Below are 21,435 nucleotides of genomic sequence, written 5' to 3'. Positions count from 1 at the left end.
TTACTGAATCTTAAATCTCTCCTCTGACCAGGGCACAAAGCGTTTAGATACCAGCTTCTCATTTCTGGCCAGAGCTGACAGTTACTTTCACAGACAAGTGTTTTTGTTTCCAGCGAATAGTCGCATCGAACGTTTCTGTGACCTTGAACACACTCGTCCTGGCTAATCAAAACTTTTGTACAGTTACAGTTGTTGCATGAGCACCAACCAGTGTTTGTTTCAGTCAGATCTACCCATTACTCATCGCATCATGGTTCAAAATACAAATAGGTGACGCCAAATTTGCTTTGTCTGTTGTTTGTTCTATACTGTCTGCTGTTCAGACCACAGTGGAAGCAAACCTGAATGCAAAACTGGCCAAACAGGATAGCCTGCATCTGAAAATGTTTTAACTTAGTTGGAAGACAAGCTTATCGTTCCCATTTGTGGGCAGAGTCGCTTCATTCGACTGTGTGTAAGTTGCATCTAAACCAAAGTCAGCGCCCGTCATTGTGAAAGCAGTCTTAGGTGTGCCTGAATGTAATGCCAAGAGACAGAGCAGAGCTTTCTTTACTCACTGGAGTATTCAAACAGCTGGCTCTAATTAGCTTTTAACTGGAGCTTCATTAAGTGGAGGCAATGGGGTAATTACTTTAACCAAATTAAATATAGGGAAACAAGGAAATTAGCTATAAAAGCATTAAAAAAGCTCTTTTGACACTGTCAGAATGAATGTGCTCACTAAATGAGACGTTCTCAAAATCTACACAGGAGGCAAAATTGTGTCACAACAAACAGAAATATGCCTCTACATATGAGTGCCACAGTCATAAGCAAAAACAAAGCAGAAACAGTATTAAGTATTGATAGACTGTACGTGGTCAACTGCAGATGTGTAGAGGGACTGGAAGCCTTAAAGGAGAAGTTGGATCCATTAGCTAATGAAATTACTGCAGATGGGTGGATACGATATAGCCTGCAGTCTGGCTCTGAGTCAAGCCGATCGCACTCGCTGTAAGAGTCGTCAGGATGGAGGCTATATGAGCGATGACGAGCAGCCAACTAAAAGGGATCGCGATCAGTTCAAGAAGAAAATAGCGAGGGACTGTGTGTGTATCGTGCAGCGATGTAAGTGTATTTCTGCATGCGATACACACCAATGAAAGCGGTGACCTTGGGGTTGATGATGCCGCTGGGTAGGAGGTGAAAGTCGTACTCGACTGAGTCGACCACCACTGTGTGTCCTGCGTTGTTGCCACCCTGCAGGGAGAGAGGGGGAAAAAAACAGAAACTGATGACTAAAGCCAAACAGAAACTAGAGGAGGCTCTCCAACTTTGTTTTGAAAAGCCAAATAGTTTGGCGAGAAGCAACAAGCATCATACACAAACCCCGAAGCGCTGCCTGTTAGGGTATGTGTTGCTCTGCGCTGTTGCTTAGAAACTTCTGCTTACTTTGAGGTCAGAAAGCAGAGGTATCAACCCAGTATAAACCTACTGACAGATGCATGGAAGGACATGTCAAACGAACTGTTGGTAATGTGTGGTAAGAACGCGTTCATAATCCTCTAGTCTGCACACCCAAACACAGTGACATGTTCTGTCAAGACTCTACAACTACAAACACACAAAGGAATATTCGTAGTTATGCCTGAAGGACATGGTACTCCAAGAAAGGAAATGAAGCTGGAGGAATAACGAGTTATTGCACCCCTCCTTACAACAAGCTGTGATTACAAAAGTAAAAGCTAGACTGAAGTTTATAATATTTGCGTAACAATATGCAATTTGTCTACAGGTTCTAATACTCAAAATTTATATTTATATAGGGCTTTACAAGCTCTTCAGTCCTTTTCTTGTCAAAATTGGTGCCTATATTAACCATAATCTGTCTTTTTTGTTTATTGAGCCTTATTAGCAGTTTATATGGCCCCAATAATCTTCTACAGTTGAGCAGAGATTACAAGCAAGAAAAAAGGATATGCTAATGCTACTTCTTTCCAACTCCACACTCAGATTTTTTAATTTTTAAGTCTTTAACTAGCGAGGCAAAGCAACAACACTTATAATAGCTCATCAGACTTTGTGCATCTTTATACAAACACTGTTCACATTTGCAGCAACGCTCGCCAACACTTAAACTGACTTTGACATGTATAAAAGGCCAACTCCTCACGCTTAACAAGACGACGCTATCTACCTGACAGCTAAGTCGGTGAGAAAACAGAACCTCATCAGTTTTTTTATGATAATAGTAAATGGTAAATGGACTGGTTCTTAAATAGCACTTTTCTACTCTTCTGAGCACTCAAAGCGCTTTACACAACTTGTGCATTCACCCATTCACACAAGCACATTGTTCTAAGTGCTTTCTAAGTAACATTCACACACATTCATACTCCGATGGATGCATCGGAGAGCAATTTGGGGTTAATATCTTGCCCAAGGATATTTGGCATGCAAACCACGGGAAGCCAGGAATTGAACCACCAACCTTCCGATCAGTAGATGACCTGCTCCACCCCCATAGTGATGATAAATCACAATAGTGATGACAGATTTATGACAAGAACAAAATCAGCTAATCATTCAGGCTGTGGACTCTTGGAAGTGCAGGTTCTGAGAAGCGAAAGCAGTATCGCCATCGGTGTGTAGACGCTCAGTACTGAACTATATATGTACACCAATTTGTTTGCAGCACAAGACATCCACTGGCTAAAGGAAACTACAATTTCAGACAAGCAGAGACCATTTAATCTTGTTGTATTTAATCATGCTTCTGTGAGTTAATCTGATAGGATGTAGCACAGACGCCTGCAGATGATTTAGCACATCTGACTTTAGAGATAAAAATGGGGGAACCCAGAAAAGGAACAGTGAGTTCTTGGACTAGAACATCACAATCTGACCTGCTTTACTCCTCTCTTCTTCATGTTTATCAGTCAGATGTTAAGGTACAAAAGAACACAAGGTACACAGAAAAGAAGGGGAGAAACAAACAGATACTTAAGCAAGTACCTCATTTTTTTTAAATTTCTTTTTCTTTTGCTGTGATGAAAAATTAAACTCCTGATCCATTTTTTCTGCTGCAGCTTGCGTCACTACTCACAACCCACGGTGCCTATTCAACTTAGGCTATCGTGCTGAAGCCTGTGGACATAAATCAGGCTCAGCATGTGCTTTGGCCACATGGAGTTATTCCTGGCTACAGCAGCACCCTGAAGGTGGAGAGGGGAAACAGATGGGGGGCAGATGCCTCTCCTTTTTAGATATGACTTTTACGATTCACCCCATCCCCCAGAGAACCGAAGAACTCCGGTCTTCCAGCAGTCCCATGACCGGCTTCTCGTACCCATCACAAGACACAAATTTTTACGATGGTCACCTACTGCCCTTTAGTTTGGGAACTGCAGGGGTAGTGTGATTACTGCTCTAAGGGTACAATAGAAGGTCTCTGCTATGCAAACATACTTCAACAATAACAGAAATTATTATTATTATTAAAAAAGAGACAAAACTAAAGCTGTAGTAGCTTTTTGACAATAGATAAAGGACCTGAGGAAAAATCTGACCTTGCTGTTAGCAATAATGAATCATGCGACTCTGACCTGGGATAAATGTTTTGATGTGAAAGGAAAAACATGGGTTAATCTTGCAACTATGCATCTCTTAGCCATTAAATTAACTGGACAATTAGTCAATCCCTACGTTATCACGCGCTACTGCTAGTTTCTTCTGAAAGACATAATTACATAAGATTAATTTACAGATTATTTGGCTTCAGCTTTAAGAAATCTTAAGCTGATCCAATCTTTGGATCTTTATTTGGTTAATGTGTTTAAAATGCATTTTTTTGCCCCATCCTCTCATTAATGTTGTGATGCAAATACTTTTGAAAAGCACTCGTTGGTCTCAGATTTCATTTATTTTGCAAAAATAAGCAGCTTAGAAATGAGCAAGCAGAAACTTCTACTCATTGTATAAGATTTGAATGTCTCAACGTCTCTGTTTTTACTGCTATGTCAGAATGGTAAGTTGGGTAAGTCGATGTCCTGCTGGCGCATCTGATCTTTTAGTTAGCATCGATTTCCAAAAAGATCTCAGTTCAGCGGTTTTGATGTTCACACTTCTTTTTTTACTTTTACAACTAATAGCACTGGGAAAAAAACCCCAAACTGCTCAAACCCACTGGGCATACCAAACGCCGAACAGCAGGCAGACATCGCTAGAACTGATAGAAAGTATTCAACTTACATTCAGCAGGTGGCCAAAAACTCAATAAAAACTTAGAGTCTGAATGACTTTTTGAGTATGATCATGATAATTACATTTAGGTTGCTATGAATAACACTCAGACTTGATGATAAACATGATGCTTTTCATCAGACTCATTATTAGATCCTACCTGCAAGATAAACCTGTTTTTTTACAAATGTCATCCACAGAGTTTTACACAGAGACAGCAGTGGATTCAGTAGATTCAAAGACATTTACATTTTCAGAGACTGGGTACGACTCAGTATTTATATCTCAGATTTCCATCAGATAAATTTTGTTTTGTTTTTTTTCACAGAAAATACTGTGATATACCACAGCAGGAAAAGTGATGCTTGATGGGACACAGTATCTGCAGTTGGAGAAAGAAACACTTTTCATAGAGGTTTTGAGAGTTTGGGAAAACACTGGACTACTTCAACCACAAATCCTGCTTTTTAAAAAAATTCTAAATATAGTTATTACATTTGACTTCTTTTAAAAACTCCTCAGAAGCAGAGAGCTTTGACGCCTCACCAAACTGTTCACGTTACCACACTGAATCCCATGTGTTAGCACAAAAACAGGGACTTTTTATTAGCGCTGCCACTTTTCATGTGAATCAAGTAACGTGCAAAACAGTTAAAACAGGTCAGCACCAACTCCGTTCTGTTCAGTCATTTAATGCCAGATAACAACTTTGCCAAACAGATCAGTTGTACCTAACACTTTGTCTCTGAGAAACAGGGAGTCATGGTGAGGACAGGATCTTCCTCCTAAACAGGCTCATGTTTTGTTGGCAACCATTTGCCTTACTCAAGTGTACTTTGACACTAAATTGCAGGTCACTGTCATGTTCTGTACTACCTTACAATGCTGCAAAAGATTAACTACATCTTATGAATCAATCATTAAATAAAATCAAATACCATACTCCAGAATTTGGGGCATGTATGTATATTTATAAGATATTAACTAGCCGTTGAGGATGCTCACACTTACTTTTCTTCTTTGTGATGCAAACAAAAAAACATAAAACAGGCAGGTAGTTTAAGCTAAGGCTGGATGTAATCACACCCCGAGCAACCTTAACAGATCGGGGGTTTTCAAAAAGATTTAGAAGCCCCCTCTAAAAAGTTTTGGCCTTCCACTCAAAAATAAATGAATAAATAAAGGCCCAAAAAAGAAGCACAGAAGGAGACTGAGATATCCTTTGGCCAGATGAGCTAAACCTAGGCTTTGTTCCACTCCATTCTGGGTTCATGCTCATGTACAGTTAGGAGCCCATCCAACGGGCAAATGAAAAAAAAAAACACAATGTAACTGTATTTGTTTAAATGTTTCCTCAATCTATATATTACCAAAACGCAGATCTATTTAAATGATATCATTGGTAGAACACAGTAGTTCATCATACACACTGGTGAGGCTAGTAATAACTCTCAGAGTCAGCTGGCTAAAGGATACAGTACTGCAAACACGAATGAAACAGAAGTGATGGAGGAAAATGGAAAAACTAGCAATGCAGTGAATTTATGACGTGAAACTTTGGTCAGATCTAAATGAAGGAGCCAGGCTGCCCTGACCAGTGCAGGGGTTTCTGCACCTCTCGACCAAAGCAATGAATATCGAGAGAATATTTTACCTGCATTATTATTTATTTTTTGTTCAACAAAGAAAGTTCCTTTTCTAATTGGGCAAGAGTATTTTACCCAAGAAGCTCTCTGAGCTCTATACTTTATTGCTCTTTCAACATTAATCCGTGAGCAGTAGATCTGACTGTGTTATCGATGAGATTAGCTGAATCAAACCAAGTTGCTGAGGTCCCACCACACAGTTGTGCCCAGGGGTCTTTAACTTCAAACTGACCGCCAGCATCTGCCTCTAACTGGTCACTGTGCAGAAGCTTTCCTGCATATAAAAACTAATGATTAGTTCTCCTTATGTGAATCCCTGTTTTGAGCCAGGAAAAATCCTGCCGTGGTTTGATATTTCCCCTCTTTTTCTGGTAGGAAGGTCTGACTTCAGTTCATTACAGACGATTTATACGATTTTTATCAGATCCTTTTAAGTCTTGAAAGACCAAATGCATCAAAGTCGAAGGGCTAACAGGGCAACAGTCTCTGTTTTCGTTTCTTTTTGCAAACATCTCTATAGAAACTGAGTCGGCGTGCGGCAACCGCGTCTCCAGCTGAACTCGTACATCATTATAATACAAACCACTGTAATTTAAACCTACACTGTAAACAAAACTGGACAAAATTGGCTTTAAAACTTGAGAGGAAGTATTATCAGTTTCACCTGATGACCTTGCTTCACAGCCCTTTGTTCTGCGTCAGGTACGTTTCCCATCTCCGATCAGGTGATCGAGCCACTCTAAACTTTTAACTGTAAAATGTCTGAATAGTGAAAAACACTTTGTCCAAAATGATAAATAAAAATATGACAATCTGGAGCTGTTGTTTAGAAAGCTACTTAAATAATCAGCTATTAAAGTACGTGTTGAGTCATTTCAATCCCACATCAACAAATGTTTAAACGTTTAAAAGGTGTGAGCAGCTTGTACAGAAATATATTACTGTAAATGTGTTTTGCTAGTATCACGCCCTGTCTGCTACACACCTCTGACTCACACACCCAACTGTCACCAACAGCATCTTAGGTCTGGGCTGTAAGGGACACCGAGCAGGACTGCTTGGCAAAGCTGATTTTATAAAAAGACTAAGGGTGCCTGCTGCAGCACTTCACCGCTCACTTACACATCAAGCACACATGTCATAACATCATAATGCAGTGAGGGGAAGCACGTCTGTGCAGGTCGCCTGACAGACAACTGGACGGAAAAGGGAGTTTCCTGAACAACCAGTTTTCGCGAGCACTCGGCAGATTCACTGGAACGTCTGCATTAGTGAAAGAGGCTGGGCTGTTTGATTGCAGCAGAATTATAAACCACAATTATTTTGGCTCCTGTTGAAATTATTTGACAGGTTTATACACGCACTTTCCAAAAGTAATTCTAGGCTTATCGAGCAATTCTGTATAATTACATCGACTTCCGTAAACATTAATTATATTTCAGCTGAAAAAAAGAAAGAAGCCACAGACTGTTGTGTCGGTTAATTTGGACTTTTTTGAGTGGAGAGCAATAAATGTGGCGCAGTAATTGTTTTATCTCAGTATCTTGTTTTATAATTTTGGAAGCCAACATTAGAATTTTAATTAAAATTGAACCAAGTGCACATCACAAGGTGTTATTAAGCTTTGCTTTTTTATTAAGACCAAGGTTTGCTTATAGCGCTTATCAGTTTAACAGGAAATCCACCCCATCTGCTGTCAAACAGATTTAAATCATAATTTTGAGATGTTTATTATGCATTTTAACTGCTTTGGTATCGCTGCCTGATTAGAGGATATGGTTAATATTTTGCCAGTTCACTTGGTAGGAGCTTTGTGAGTCTACTTATTGGAAGAGTGCAAGTTTGAGCTTGAGTTAGAGCAGAGATGTCAAACTTATTTTATATCGAGGGCCACAAACAGCTTACTTTGATCTTATGTGGGATGGACTGGTGAAACTCCAATTTCTGACAGTGTAAAAAAAGTTTAACTGCATATTTAATCAATTAGATACTTTAATATAAGACAAAGAAGAGATATTTCAACATTTTGCCTCACTTTGTCTACATGGTAAAGAATTACTGCTTTGCTATGCCCTCCTTCACATTTTCCATAGCCATCCAGCTGGCCAGATTGGGGTCTTTAATGGGCCGATCCTGGCCTCCAGGCCTTATATTTGACACCCATGAGCTAGGGGGTGAGCTGAAAGGACTATCTTGAGTCTAATTTTCAAAAAAAGTTACAGTGCTGGAGGCCAGAACAACACATCACAAATGCATTCACCATATGTTAGTCATCAGATCTTCAAGGTGAAAACGGTGTGATGCTTTTCTTTTTTTAAAGCACTTCTCTCAAGCAAGTTTCAAACCTCTGAATCAGATTTTCACACCTTGCCAAGAAGAATTTAAACCAGTGTGTTTCTGAGCCAATCTGATAAATTAACATTGCAGTGAATTGATGTGGACTATCCTGACGCTGTTATTAATTGTGCGTAGGCACAGCCGGATTACTGGAAAGAGGAGGGAGACACTGGGGTTTTTATTTGTTTCCCTCTTACAGCATGAAGAGGAAGTACCAAAATCACATTTTACCTCATTGTGACAGAGAGATAAAGTATTTAATTTCACCTGCTTTTTGTTTAAATGCATACAAAAACAGTTAACAAAGACAGACTTAACCGTTGAAGCTTTTGCCTAGAAAAGAAAAAAATAAACCTGGTGCATAAGCCTGGCAGGCTTGTAAAACATACTGTGATTAGTTTGCTTCCCCACTCCTCACTGCATTACATGCGCAGATTCAGGCTGACAAACTGCCTGTTTGTCATCTGCAAAGGTTTGATGCCTTTTCTTCCAAAATAGGAAGTACTGCGCATTGTTCTGCAAACACAACACACTCAGCTGACTAGTTTGCATGTTTTGTTGCTAAGGCAATACCTAAACCAGTCCAAAACATAAGGTTACTGCATTTCAAATCCAGACACTGTATGATGCGTAACAACATACATCACAGCCCTAATATAAGCAGTCTGATGCAGCCTTGCCAGACGTCAGCAGTCTTCTTTCTGTTGCTTTCCACATTAACAGCAGTGTTTGAAGCATTTCTTTTTAACTGAGGGTTTGAAACCTTTTTATTTAAGCAGATCAAGGGCAGATACAGGCTGGACAAAAAGAGGAGAGGCATATTAAAAGCCCAGGGATAACATATCCGAGTATTTTAAAGTAAAGAATCCACTCATTTTGCATGAGGAAACCACAGTGGATGCAAATCAAAAGTCCTTGTAGTCTTTGTACTGTCACCATTTCACTAGCAAGCTTAATTTTATTCTATCTGAGATTCTGGGCTCGGTCTTTAGTCTTGCTAAATGAAAGGTGAAATTCATTTTGTAAATTGTGGTCATTATTAGAGTCTGGAGGACTACTTAGGGTATGCTCACTGGCACATGATTTTGTCAACTACAAGTTGTTAGCCAATGAGTGTGTAGTGTCCTCTGTGTCACAGTCAGGCCTCAATTGTCATGTCTGGCTTCAAAAGATGGTCAAAAGAACCAATGAGTGGCTCTAGCCATTGTCTATGCAGTTAACAGATTTTTAAAAAGCTAAAACACTAAAATCTCTCTAAAAGCAAGCTGTGCCACTCTGTGACCATCGTGGTAATGCTTACAGAGGACCATAAGTGTCACGTCAATATTCCTTATAACATGGAGATTCACCCAAATCTCCCTGTTGCAAAACTGACCAGGCAACGCTTCACAGAGCAAATGAACAATGTAAATAAAGCATGCTCTAAAAGAAACCGTACAAGGCAAAGGAAGGGGATATTCTTCAATGGCATAGTTAGTCACTTGATCTCAACCCAAGAGAGCAAACAAACAAGCAGCAGCTGAAGCTGGCTGCAGTTAAGGTCTGGCAGAGCATCTCAGGGGAGGACACGCAGCATTTGGTGACGCCCATGGGTTCTACACTTCAGGCAGTCATTGACCGCAAAGGATTTTTATCCAAGTATTGAAAACAGTCCTTGTGCCAGTCTCTCCATCTACTTTTGAATTTGTATAAACATGGCTCTAAAATGCTTTTGTATAAAACATACAAAAGCATTTTGGAGTATATGTAAAGTCTTCATTGAAGTGCGTCACTTATTAGGAGGTAAAGTGAGTGTCTACAACAAATGCTGATTATTAGTAATCAATTAGTAATCCTTAATTAATGCTTCAGAAAGCAGGAAGGGGGCATTCTTCAGGTTTTACAACGCTTGTTTTTGGAGAAAAATAACCTCACTGACCACTCAAAGTGCGTTTAATTGCAAGTTACACTGTAACCACATATTCATACAGTACTGTAAACTTCAGGCACTTTTTGCAACTCACATCTATGATCAACTCACCAATGTGTGTCGTAGGATTGTACAAGGAAAAGGAGTACTCATATAGGCAAACTGCACGCAGACAGGCTTGGTACCAGGAACCTTATTTATGTGAAGCAACACCATTACCCACTTTTCCACCGTGGCACTGAGGTACCCTCTCTCAAGGAAACCTTTGACCTCTGTATGACCTCTATTCCTTTTGTGCCCCCATACACGATCACTCCTGTGCTGTTTTACTATTGCACTGTTTAGCAATTCCCCCCCCCCATGACACTTTAGAGACCAGCAGGTGCACAGATACATCGCATGTCACCACTGTCCCATAAAAACATATACAGAGACATGGCATGTACAACTTCAGAGTTTCAAGATTCTCTAGTTTGACTGCAACAGCATCAGTGTGTTAGAGTTTGCAGTACCTGCACATTTTTAAAGTTTATATTTTTGTGTATTTTTGGTGACGTTTGAAACGCTGTCAAATGTCAACACGGGTCAATTTTGAGGCCAACAGCAATTAAGGCTTAAAAGAAGAAAAGAAAGAAGGGGAAAATGCCTTAAGATAACTTTAATTGTGCCAATACCGCCAAGACACAAGAATTAATGAAGAGCTCGGCTAGAATAAACACAAACCGAGGATAGCCGCTGTTTTGCGCCTTCTCTCTTCAAATAATTAGCTCTAGGTATCTGTTTTACGTGTGCACATGAAGTCACCACAGCTTTACAGGTGTTTGGGGAGCTAGGCAGCTAGCAGGAATTCAAGGTGACTTTAGCAAAAACACAGAGAGCCAGCCTGCCTGCCTGGGGTGTTCGTCAGCCAGGAAATAGTCGCTGGCTTGTTGGATTCAATTCACACGGTCTTGTGAGGATGACAGAAAAAAGGGGGAGGAAGACCCCGCTTTTTCCGGTGCTAACCACTTTCACGAGGTGTGAAATTGGTGAAATCGCACCTGTTATGTTGTGTATTTGTAGTTCGGGACAGTACGGGTGAAGCCCGGCACGAAACAGATGTGCTGTATAAAAGGAGCTGAACGTATTGCTGTCGAGTTGGTACAGATTCGTATTTGCATGATTCGCGCAATATTTCCGTGGCGTGACAGCTCCCACTGAGTGGCTGGAAGTCGGAAGCTGACAGTAGGTTTTCATAAAGAATGCGGCAGAACATCAGAGAGGCGGGTGTTTCAGCTAACGAGCAGCGGTTACCTGCGGACTCTCTCCTGACGACAGAGCTCACCTAACGTACCTGGCATCTGCACACCATGTCCGCGTCCTGTGCCAGCAGATCCACAACTTTCCCCTTCCCCTCATCGCCCCACTGAGCGCCGAGTACCACGGTCACTTTGTTGCCAACCGTCGGCCTGGGTATCCGTGTCTTCGGGGCTTCCTGACTCCCGCTGTCCGACATTTCAGCTCGGTCCCTGGCTGTCTCCACTCCTCACCGACCTAGACTGGAGGAACTACCAGCGACTGACCCGAACCGGAAACCTGGCTTATTCTACGCATGTGCGAAAAATTCTTCTTCCCAGTCCTTTCACAATAAAATGGTGAGATGGTTAAATTTAGTACTTTATTATTCTTTCCTATAGCAAACTTTCTGAGCTCGCACAATGTTAATATTCCTATATTTGTTTGTTTGCTTGATGGAAGTTTAAACAGAAAGAAAGAAAGAAAGAAAGAAAGAAAGAAAGAAAGAAAGAAAGAAAGAAAGAAAGAAAGAAAGAAAGGATATGTTCTTTAAGTAATTTCAAAAATTCCAGTAGATTCTTAGATTTAGAAAAGATTAAATTTTTCCTCTTAATAAATATATGCATGTTTTGATTGCCTGGAGGCTAATATATTAGGAAGTTTAACAGTTAATAACACACTTATTACTATTTTGGTAAAGACTAATTTCATTTTCTCAATAAAAGCTGGAGAAATACCTGCGGTGGGTGCATAAAGTACGTGGGAAGCACTTTATGAAACTTATTATTATCATTGTTGGTGTTTAATTGTAATAACATAACAACTTTATTTGCAGATTATCCCACATTATGCCACAGTGGCCATAAAATAAATCATGACAGATCACATTTCACCAGAGAGTGCAAGTCATTGAGCTGATAATCTCTCGTCTTTAATCTGTGATCGAATACATGAACTTACATATTAGACATGAAGGCTGTTTGAGCTTGCGGTACACTCTGTGCATGAGTCTGAAATCGCAATTAAGATACAGAAGTTTGGATTGAAAACCCACAAGGACCTCTGCAGTTGCAGCTTCAAACCACAGTGGAATAAGTCAAATAAAAACATGTGCAATATTGAGCTTTTAAAGTTTTCAGAATCTGACTGTAAGCAAATATTCTGCAGACTTCAGTCCTGCTAGTCAAGGAGTGAAATAAATAGAAACACTAGCAAGCTTTTCATTAAAACCAAGTTAAAACATACTTACGCGCAGTCTTGTTGTACTGCATATGAGATGTTTTTCTTATTATTCAGCTCCCTCTGCTGGTGATCATAATGCATGCAAGGCCAATATCCCTGGAGCATTACTGGAGCCATGTGGTGCTGTTTCATGTAAGGTAAACCAGATATAAAAACATCCTTTATATAAAGTCAGCTATTTACATTTGGTTGAAACTGTTTCCTTGACAAAGGCTCAGCAATGAAAAAAAAACCTAAAATAAAACAATATAAAAGTATGTCTGCAATTTGCCTAGTATTTTTAGACAAGTGTTACATACAAAGTCTAATTGTTTACCTGCTGCAGATGGACATCAGCGGTGCCAGGTACAGCTTACATCATGTCCCTTTTGTTTCCTTTGAGCTCAGCGTGGGACAGATGGTCAAGTGGGTAGACAGGAGAGCACAGTGTGGGAGCAGTGGGCCCAGGTCACGACTCAGACTCTGTGGAGTCAGTTATAAATTAATGCTACAAAGGTTTTTCACTCTGACCTTGGTTTATGGAATGAAACAACAATGTGGATTTATTAATTTATTAATCGAAACTCACTGGATGAGTCCTCTAGTCAGGCTGGCATAAATCTTTCAAGTTCCTACCTGCTGACAAATACCAGCAACAAATAGAATGATGTGGCAGTCAAAAATACAAAGAAGTGATACAATAAATCTAAATTAATAGAATCTGGGGACATAAAATTTACTTGACTTACATGCATTTGATTTATATTTTAGCACATTTCCCTAACTAAACATTTGATTTTATACACTTTCATTTTATTGCTTCATGCTTTTCAACTTTGATGCACCAGAGGCACCAGAGGAGGCAGCCCCCATGCAACCCCCCCGCACACAACCTTGGCGACACACCAACCAGGACCCAAGCCCCCAAGGCCCAGCCAGAGCCCCAGCCTGGAGACGGAGCACCCCCAGAACTCCACGCCCGCCCCGGTCCCACTCTGGGGCAGCCAGGCTACCAGGTCAGTAACCCACATCCATCAGCACAGACCCTCCCCCAGCCCCGCTGCACGCAGCCACGAGGAAACCATCATCTAAGAGCCACCAGAACCCGTAACAGGTCATGACCACAACCCTGGGTTGGGCCCTCCAAGGAAGACGCTCCTGGGGAATCCCCCGACGCCCCAAGCCTGTCCCTGCCCCCACACCAATCACAACAGCGAAGGTGGGACCAAACTACGGCACCCCACCCCCACTAGGTGATGGAGCTGATCAAAGGAGCCCAGAGCGATTGATCTGATGTGGTGGCAGAGGCTGTATCAAGACTAATGTAATCTATTAGATAATTTCTATATTGGTTAGAAATAAGATTATTTTTATTTTTCCAGTTCATGAGGACTGTTTTCTTGGCGATGCATAGGGCAGTGAAAACCATGCGGGCTATATTCTTTTCTGTAGTGACATTATCTAAGTTGCCCAACGAACACACTAAAGGGGAAGTCGGAATGTTACATTTCAGACACTTCGATAAGTCTTCACATATCTCGCGCCAAAACTTCTGAACTGAGGGACAGAACCAAAGAGCGTGGATATAATTGTCCGGTGAATTGGTTTGACAGTGTGAGCAGCTGTTGGAGGACATAAAGCCCATCTTGAACATCCGATGACCTGTATAGTGTACTCTATGTAGTATTTTGTATTGAATTAACTGAATACAAAGTGTTACAGAAAGCAATCTGTATATTTTGGAAAGTAATTTTGGGGTTTTAAGAGTAAGAAATTGTACCACACTTGATGGTGTTTGTAGTTCAACTTGACCAGGTTTAAATTTCTTTTTTACTATGGATTTAATTTGTTGATATTCTAAAAATCTTTTCTTGTTGATCAAATATTGTGTAACTAGTCTGTCAAATGGAATAAATTCTGTTCCTTCTACTATATGTTCTAAGTATTGGATTGATTGTTTTGTAATATGTCAGGGTTGTTCCAGATAGGTGTACGTTTGTATGGGATTAATAAAGACTCTGTCAATTTTAGAAACTCCCACCATGCTGTCAGATGATAAATGGTAGGTCTGAAATCTCTAGATTATTACAAAGTGGTTGTTCTACATCTAGCAAGGTTCGTCTAAGAAGGTATGTTTTAGCAATCCTGAGATAAATTGAAGCCTGAAAGTTAGCTAGATCTAATCCTCCTTTATCCTTGGTCTTTTGTAGTGTTTTTAAGCTTATACGTGGTGGTTTATCTTTCCAAAGGAATTTAGACATATATCTAGAGATCTGAACCAATCTTGTGGTGGTTTAGTTGGGATCATTGAGAATAAATAATTTATTTTTGGTAAGACCATCATTTTTATAGCAGCAACCCTTCCCTTGAGTGATATGGGTAGACATTTCCATCCAGCCAGATCGTCTTTTACTTTTCTTTAAAAGTGGGATATGGTTTAATTTAGTTAAATCTGCAAGCTTGGGAGAAACATTAATACCTAAATATTTTATTTTTCCCGATTGCAGTTGTGTAGAAGAAGAATTATGGAAGGAGCAATTAATCGGAAGGACTGAAGATTTTGACCAGTTAATTGAATAATCTGATACTCTTGCAAAAGAGTTTATCAATGCAATTACCCCAGAAAAAGTAACACATCATCCGCATAAAGACTGATTACCAAATTTGTGTAAAGTTGCAAATAAAAATTTCCAGTTAACCCAAGGTTTACATTTATAAGGGATATTGGACGATAGCTTGGGGGATAAACAGGATCTTTGCCTGGTTTTAGCAGGAGTTTTCAACTATTTTCTGAGTAAATGAGAATGAGGGTTTGTGTTCTATGTGAAAAATAACAAAAAATAATATTAAAGACAGTGCTTACATTTTTATTTGATTCTTTTAGTTTTATAAAGATATACTTTATTTATTAAAAAATGTGAGATGTCTGTGTTAGTGCCAATTAAGTGCCACAGTTAAATACAGTATAGTCAATCAAAATAGCTTAAAAAGAAAAAAACAAATACTCACTATGAAAAAGCTATGTTTATAATAAATAAAGTAAATAAAGGAGCTCACAAGTAAAAAATACACAACAAATCAAACACATTTGTGAAGTAAAAGAAAACAACAAAATGATAATAATAATAATAAAATAATATAAAATAGCAGAATACAAGTACAAATGATGCACTAAAATGTGCTGGAGGAGACGGGCCAAGCACTGGATGCTGAGGTGAGCAGTTAAGCAGCAACAGGAGAATGAAGACTTCCTGCAACTGAAAGCTAAATATTTATTTTATGGTGCAGAGGGTAGTTAATTGAGTTAACTATAATTTTTATAAAATCATCAAGTCGAATCACCTTGCATAGAACATGCACAGTTAAAGGTTTCCGAGCAGTTTCGCTGGTGTCCACCAGAGGGCAGCACCTGTCTGATTTGTGGGTGCTGTCAGCGCTCTTCCTCTCGGTACTTTGTTTACTTCTGCTTCCGTAGCTTCTAGCTAGCGCAACCCCCGCTGTCTTTAAAACCTCTTCCCGTGCTTCTAGAGTAACACGTATCCTAAAATGTCTTCACCGCTTCTTCTCAGGGCCTTCGTGACCGAGCGCCTGACAGCCGCCGCGGAGGAAATATTTCAGGTGTTTGAGAGGACGATAGCAAAATACGAGGAAGAAGCGAGCAGCTCCCAGCAGGAGATCGAGCGACTCAGAGGTCTGCTGCTGGAGTTCATGACAAACCAGAAAAGAGGTCTGTGGGGTCTTATTTTTTACTTATCTGTGGGTGTTCGACTAGACTGGAATTATTAACCTAAAATGTAACCTTGCAGAGGAAGTTTATTTTCTGCAACGTAATTTGTGAAGTGTGTTTAATTCTATTTAACACTTTAATTTGTGCTCCAGCAACTGACTGGAAGACAGTCTAAAACTCATATTATTTCTGATTTTCCTCAATGAGGAATTTTGAAATGTTGTGAAAAAATAATAGTTAAACATTAAATATTTACTTAGTAGTAACTAAGATATGGTTTGGGGCCACCTGATCCAGCACTAACTATAAACTTTTATCAAAATGTCAAGTTTCTATTGTGATCTTAAAAGTAAAGAGGGTATCGGTGGGAGCTGGGTCCACAGCAGATGGTCCTGATAGTTGAAGGCCCAGCCTCCCATTCTACTTTTAAAAACTCTAGGAAGTGCAAGTAAGCCTGCAGTCTGAGAATAACGTGCACTGTTTGAATAATAAGGTACTATGAGGTGTTGTGGTCACTGTGTTGGGGCCTGATTATTCAAGACCTCATACTCTCATGTGAAAAAGTTGATTCACTGCACCCACATCATTCAGTAGGTTATGGAACCATTTTTAGCTGCAGTGACTTGAAATAATCACTTTCTGTACAACTATACATCTCTGGGGTTACATCTTGAGATTTCTGGGCATTTGTTTACACACAGCTCTCTTAAGGTTCCACCACAGCATTTCAGTCAGATGAAGTCTGGACTTTGATTGCGCCACTGCAACATCTTGAATCTTTTCTTTTTCAGCTATTCTGGTGGAGATTTGCTGCTATGCTTGGCAATGCGTTCTGTTACATGACCCATTTTCTGCCAAGCTTCAGCTGTCAAACAGATGGCCACACATTTGTCTCTAGAATACTTTAGTACAAAGAAGTGTTTGTTTGCAAGGTGCCCAGGACCTGTGGCTGCAAAACAAGCTTTAAATCATTACCCCTTCACCACCAACAGTCGGCATGACATTGTGTCAGAAGTCGTGGGGTTTGCTCTAAGCTCTGCTGCCCTGTTTCTTTTTAGAGAGAAGAGGCTTTCTCCTGGCATCCCTTCCAAACAGCCATGCTTGTTCAGTACTTTTCTAATTGTACTGCCATGAACTTTAACATTACCAATTTTAACAACAGCGTCCTATAGAGCCTGAGATGTAGCTCTTGGGTTTCTTTTAGCTTCAGGGGGTGAGTTGGGGTGAACGTCCACTCCTGGGAAGATTGTAGTATTGTGTTAACACACACCTGAATGCTCCAGACCAGCAAACTGCTGATATCTGCTTTTTATCAGTAAATGATAAGCTTTTAGTTCATTTGTATTTGATCATCTGAAAGCTTTTGAAGGACCTTTTGAGAGTAACAAACATGATTGTTAATCCTTGTTTATAGTAATAAAGTAATAAAAAGAAAGATTACATTTTCTTTTTCAGATGTTCTTCAGTTGTCTGTTTGTAAAGAGGAGTCACCGCCTGAGCAGGAGCCATGTGAGCGCACACCGAGCATCAGCATCCATAAGGGCAATGCAGAGCCTCGACATATTAAAGAGGAAGACAGCGAACTCTGGGCTGGTCAGGAGCAAGATGAAAAACAGGCCGAAGAGTTTCATGATGCTGATGCCTCATATCCACCTCACTCTTCTGTTTGGGAGGAAAATGAGCTAGAGGACACAAAACTGTCTCTGCAGCCTGAAGTGCAAAACTGTGAACGTGATGAGGAGTTTCTGGAGGAGCAGGAAACCAGAACTGCTCAGTTCATTTTGCCTCTCACATTGACATCTTCTTCACAAACACTAGCCCAAAGTGAAAGCGTCCAGGACGGAAGGGCAAGCGAAAGACCTGCTGCTAGTTTTTCATCTGAACAAACCCAGGCACCCTTTAGCACTTTCAGAGAATCCACTGAGTTACCTCATTTTAACACTGCTGCACCTGACTATCATTGCCATTTGTGCAATAAATCGTTTTCCTCCAGCCATCACCTGATAAATCATGCTTTCCACGTGCATTCAGCAGACGCAGGTGCCATCTGTGCCGTGTGTGGAAAGATGTTTGAATCCACCGAAAGCCTTAACATGCACCTCAAATCGCACAAGGGCTCAAAATGTTGCCACATGTGCGGCAAGCAGTGCAACAGCACGACCGCACTGACCGAGCACATGGCGAGCCACGCCGGGGTGAAACTGCATCGTTGCCACGTGTGTGGGAAAGAGTGCAGCCGCAAAGGGGATTTAAAGATACATATGAGGATTCACACGGGCGAGAAGCCTTTCTGCTGCTCCTTTTGTTGCAAAAGTTTCACCCACAGCGGACACCTGAGGAAGCACATGAGAAGCCACACAGGCGAGAGGCCTCACCGCTGTGGTATCTGTGGCAGAGGGTTTCTACAGAGTGCACACTTGAAATATCACCTGGGGACTCACACTCAGAAATATTGACTCATTCATCCCCCTGGGCTCATATTTAATAATGAAAAATGTTCAAAAGAGACGCTAAACTTTGCTGTAAAGAGCAAGAAGACCCATTATAAAGGTGTCAGTAACGTTTAAAGTGGGTCTAATTCAATTATTTTTAGCTCCATGTTTTTGTTCTTGGGCATTGCATGATTCACAGTTCAAAATAATCCTTATTTATCCTATTCTGGTCCTCGGTGCAGCCCTCCAGTTCATCCACTGCCTGAAAAACATGCTTTTAGGTCCTCTGAGCAGCACCCTTGTAAAAACAAGTCTCTGCACTCAGCAGCAGGTTATTATTTTGAGAAATCGATTGAAGCATGAACTAAATTAACTTGAATTTTAATGCTGCATGTATAGAATCACCAGTTAAATCTCAAAACTAAATAAAGCACTTTAAAATGTCCGATGACTTCCCCTAAAATAAATTTTTAAGGAAGGTTTTCCTCTGGAAATTAACACTTTGTTGTTTTGTAGTTTCTCTTTAATAGCTGCTATCAGGTGACACTGTGATTAATCATCTGTATGTTCTGATGTATCTGATTCATTTTCTTTAATAAAATCACATGTCACTGGAAGATGTGTTATAGAAAACCAAAGTGGAGCAGAAAATGAATTCTTAACTTGGGTTTTAAATAAGTGTTTGTTTATAACATCGTGACAAGATGCATGAAAAGTGCTAAAGAAAGCTGCAAACCTCTTTTAAATTTAAGCAGTGTAAACAGCTAAAAAGTAAAGTGAAGGACAAGTATTTTAACAGTTTGATGAGCGCAGGCTCTGAGCTTCACACTATGTTTCTCTTTACTGTTGACATGACCTCTGATCCCCACTTTGAGCAATAACATTGCCGATAACGTCCAGTTTGTAATGATTGCTTTTATACAACAGAATCTGAATGGTGTTAAGTCATCGGTTTATTTTGCTCAGAAAGAACAAACTGGGACACGGTGCACTTTTCCACTCTTATTTTTTTAAGTAAGCAGATGTTCAGCAGATGTGCTCTCTGGTACAGCTGCAGCTCGCCTGGTCATGCAAACTTAAAACACTGTCACACTTTCAGAGCCGTGTGCCGACCTCTTCATCAACCAAATCTCTTCTGCTCTGTGATTCATTAATTATAACCTTTATTATTAAAAGTAATTTTCCTACTAATCATCCCACTGACATTTTTTCACATACGTACTTCCTGTGATCTTTGGGTACACCAAGAATAATTTACTGTTAAGAGCAAATAATATCCATTCGTCCGTTCTCTTCCACTTATCCAATTCAGGGTCGTGGGGAGGCGGGAGCCTATCCCAGCACAAACACTGGGAGAACATGCAAACTCCAGTAAACATATATGACATGTTTGTGTGATAACCTATCAGGTTCAGTCCTCCTAGGACTTGCCCATATTTAAGGGGTGTCCAGGGGGCATTCTGGTTGGATACCCAAACAATGTGAAGACATCTCTATCTGTAAGGGAGAGCCTAGACATTCTTGACAATGAGCTCATGTCTGCATACATCAACAATTTAATTTTTCAGTCACAACCCAGAGCTCATCGCAAATATATATGAGCCTATAAATGGACAGCTTCATAGTGAGCTCTCTCTTCACCACTGCAGACACGATTCACCTGCGACCCCAAAACATTTATATTTTTAAAAAACAATAACACACAACAAAGCTGCATTGTCACGTCATTAGGAACAAATAGACAGAAATGATGGAATGAAAATTATTTGTGTCTGTATGATAAACAATGTTCTTCTGTGGTCTGCAAAGACCACAGTTGGTCACATTTCAACTAATTCAAAGCAGTAGGTTCTTATTACAGATGAAAGTAGCTCAGTTTCAAGCATTCATTCATCACTACTGATTTATTTTTTTAGAAATGAAGATTTTCATACATGCAGAGTCATATTTTTCTGTGCTCAGCTGACATTCCCATCACTAAAAAAATAATAACGAAGGTTTGGTTATACTTGTAGGGGCAACCGTGGCTCAGGGAGTTGGGAAGCGTATCTGTAACCGGAAGGTCGCTGGTTCGATCACCGGGCTCTCTGTCCTGGTCGTTGTGTCCTGGTGTTAGCCAGAGGGGCCGATGGCGCAATATGGCAGCCTCGCTTCTGTCAGTCTGCCCCAGGGCAGCTGTGGCTACAACCGTAGCTTGCCTCCACCAGTGAGTGAATGCGAGAGTGAATGAATAGTGGCATTGTAAAGTGCTTTGGGTGCCTTGAAAAGTGCTATATAAATGCAATCTATTATTATTACTTGATTAGTGCATTAGTGTGTAAGTTGAGCTATATTTCTATGTAAAGATGGACCACGAGTGCTGAATTGTTTTTTTTTCTACTAACGGAAGAAATTCAGAATCAGCTTAAAAGTTTAAAAAACATCTACATAGCAAAGCTTTTCATTTTTTTGTTTCTGTTCCTGTTTCTTTTTCAGTTCTTCTTTTTTTGGTCTCAAAAGGACGCTTTTCTTTACCAGCTAGATGCTTTACATTCATCACAAGTTTGTCACTAACTTCATACTGGGCGAGAGCTCTTGGGGAGTCTGTGTGATGCACAGCCAGCAGGCTCTGGTCACATGACCTCATGTACCTGCAGAGAATCTCTGGATGTAAAAGTTCACTGGTTG

General features: G+C 40.3%; 2 protein-coding genes across 3 annotated transcripts in view; one reads left to right on the top strand and one right to left on the bottom strand.

The window, feature by feature from the left end:
- Nucleotides 1–11,695, bottom strand: part of adss2 (adenylosuccinate synthase 2) — a 29,246-nt gene extending 17,551 nt beyond the window's left edge. Inside the window, exons 1-2 of one of the 2 annotated variants that reach the window (XM_085182120.1) lie at nt 11,447–11,695; nt 1,137–1,239 (exon numbers count right to left, since the gene is read on the bottom strand). In XM_085182120.1, coding sequence (XP_085038246.1) covers nt 1,137–1,239; nt 11,447–11,608 — 265 coding nt within the window. In that variant the 5' untranslated portion in view covers nt 11,609–11,695. The remainder of the gene's footprint in view (nt 1–1,136; nt 1,240–11,446) is intronic. The other variant, XM_085182121.1, reaches the window with a different exon arrangement.
- Nucleotides 11,696–16,024: 4,329 nt separating this feature from the next.
- On the top strand, nt 16,025–21,001 carry LOC146505614 (uncharacterized). The gene is made up of 2 exons (XM_085182126.1): nt 16,025–16,336; nt 17,792–21,001. The coding sequence occupies exons 1-2, from the start codon at nt 16,156–16,158 to the stop codon at nt 18,790–18,792; spliced, it is 1,182 nt and encodes a 393-aa protein (XP_085038252.1). The 5' UTR covers nt 16,025–16,155; the 3' UTR covers nt 18,793–21,001.
- Nucleotides 21,002–21,435: the final 434 nt, after the last annotated feature.

This window comes from Neolamprologus multifasciatus, chromosome 13, assembly GCF_963576455.1.
Source record: "Neolamprologus multifasciatus chromosome 13, fNeoMul1.2, whole genome shotgun sequence".
NCBI lineage: Eukaryota > Metazoa > Chordata > Actinopteri > Cichliformes > Cichlidae > Neolamprologus > Neolamprologus multifasciatus.
The sequence above is the reverse complement of the archived record's forward strand: the minus strand, read 5'-3'. Positions and strand labels throughout refer to the sequence as shown.

Coding starts and splice junctions, on each gene's coding strand:
- LOC146505614 (XM_085182126.1), top strand. CDS start 16,156: ATGTCTTCACCGCTTCTTCTCAGGGCCTTCGTGACCGAGCGCCTGACA. Junction 16,337..17,791: donor CATGACAAACCAGAAAAGAG/GTCTGTGGGGTC, acceptor TTTCTTTTTCAG/ATGTTCTTCAGTTGTCTGTT.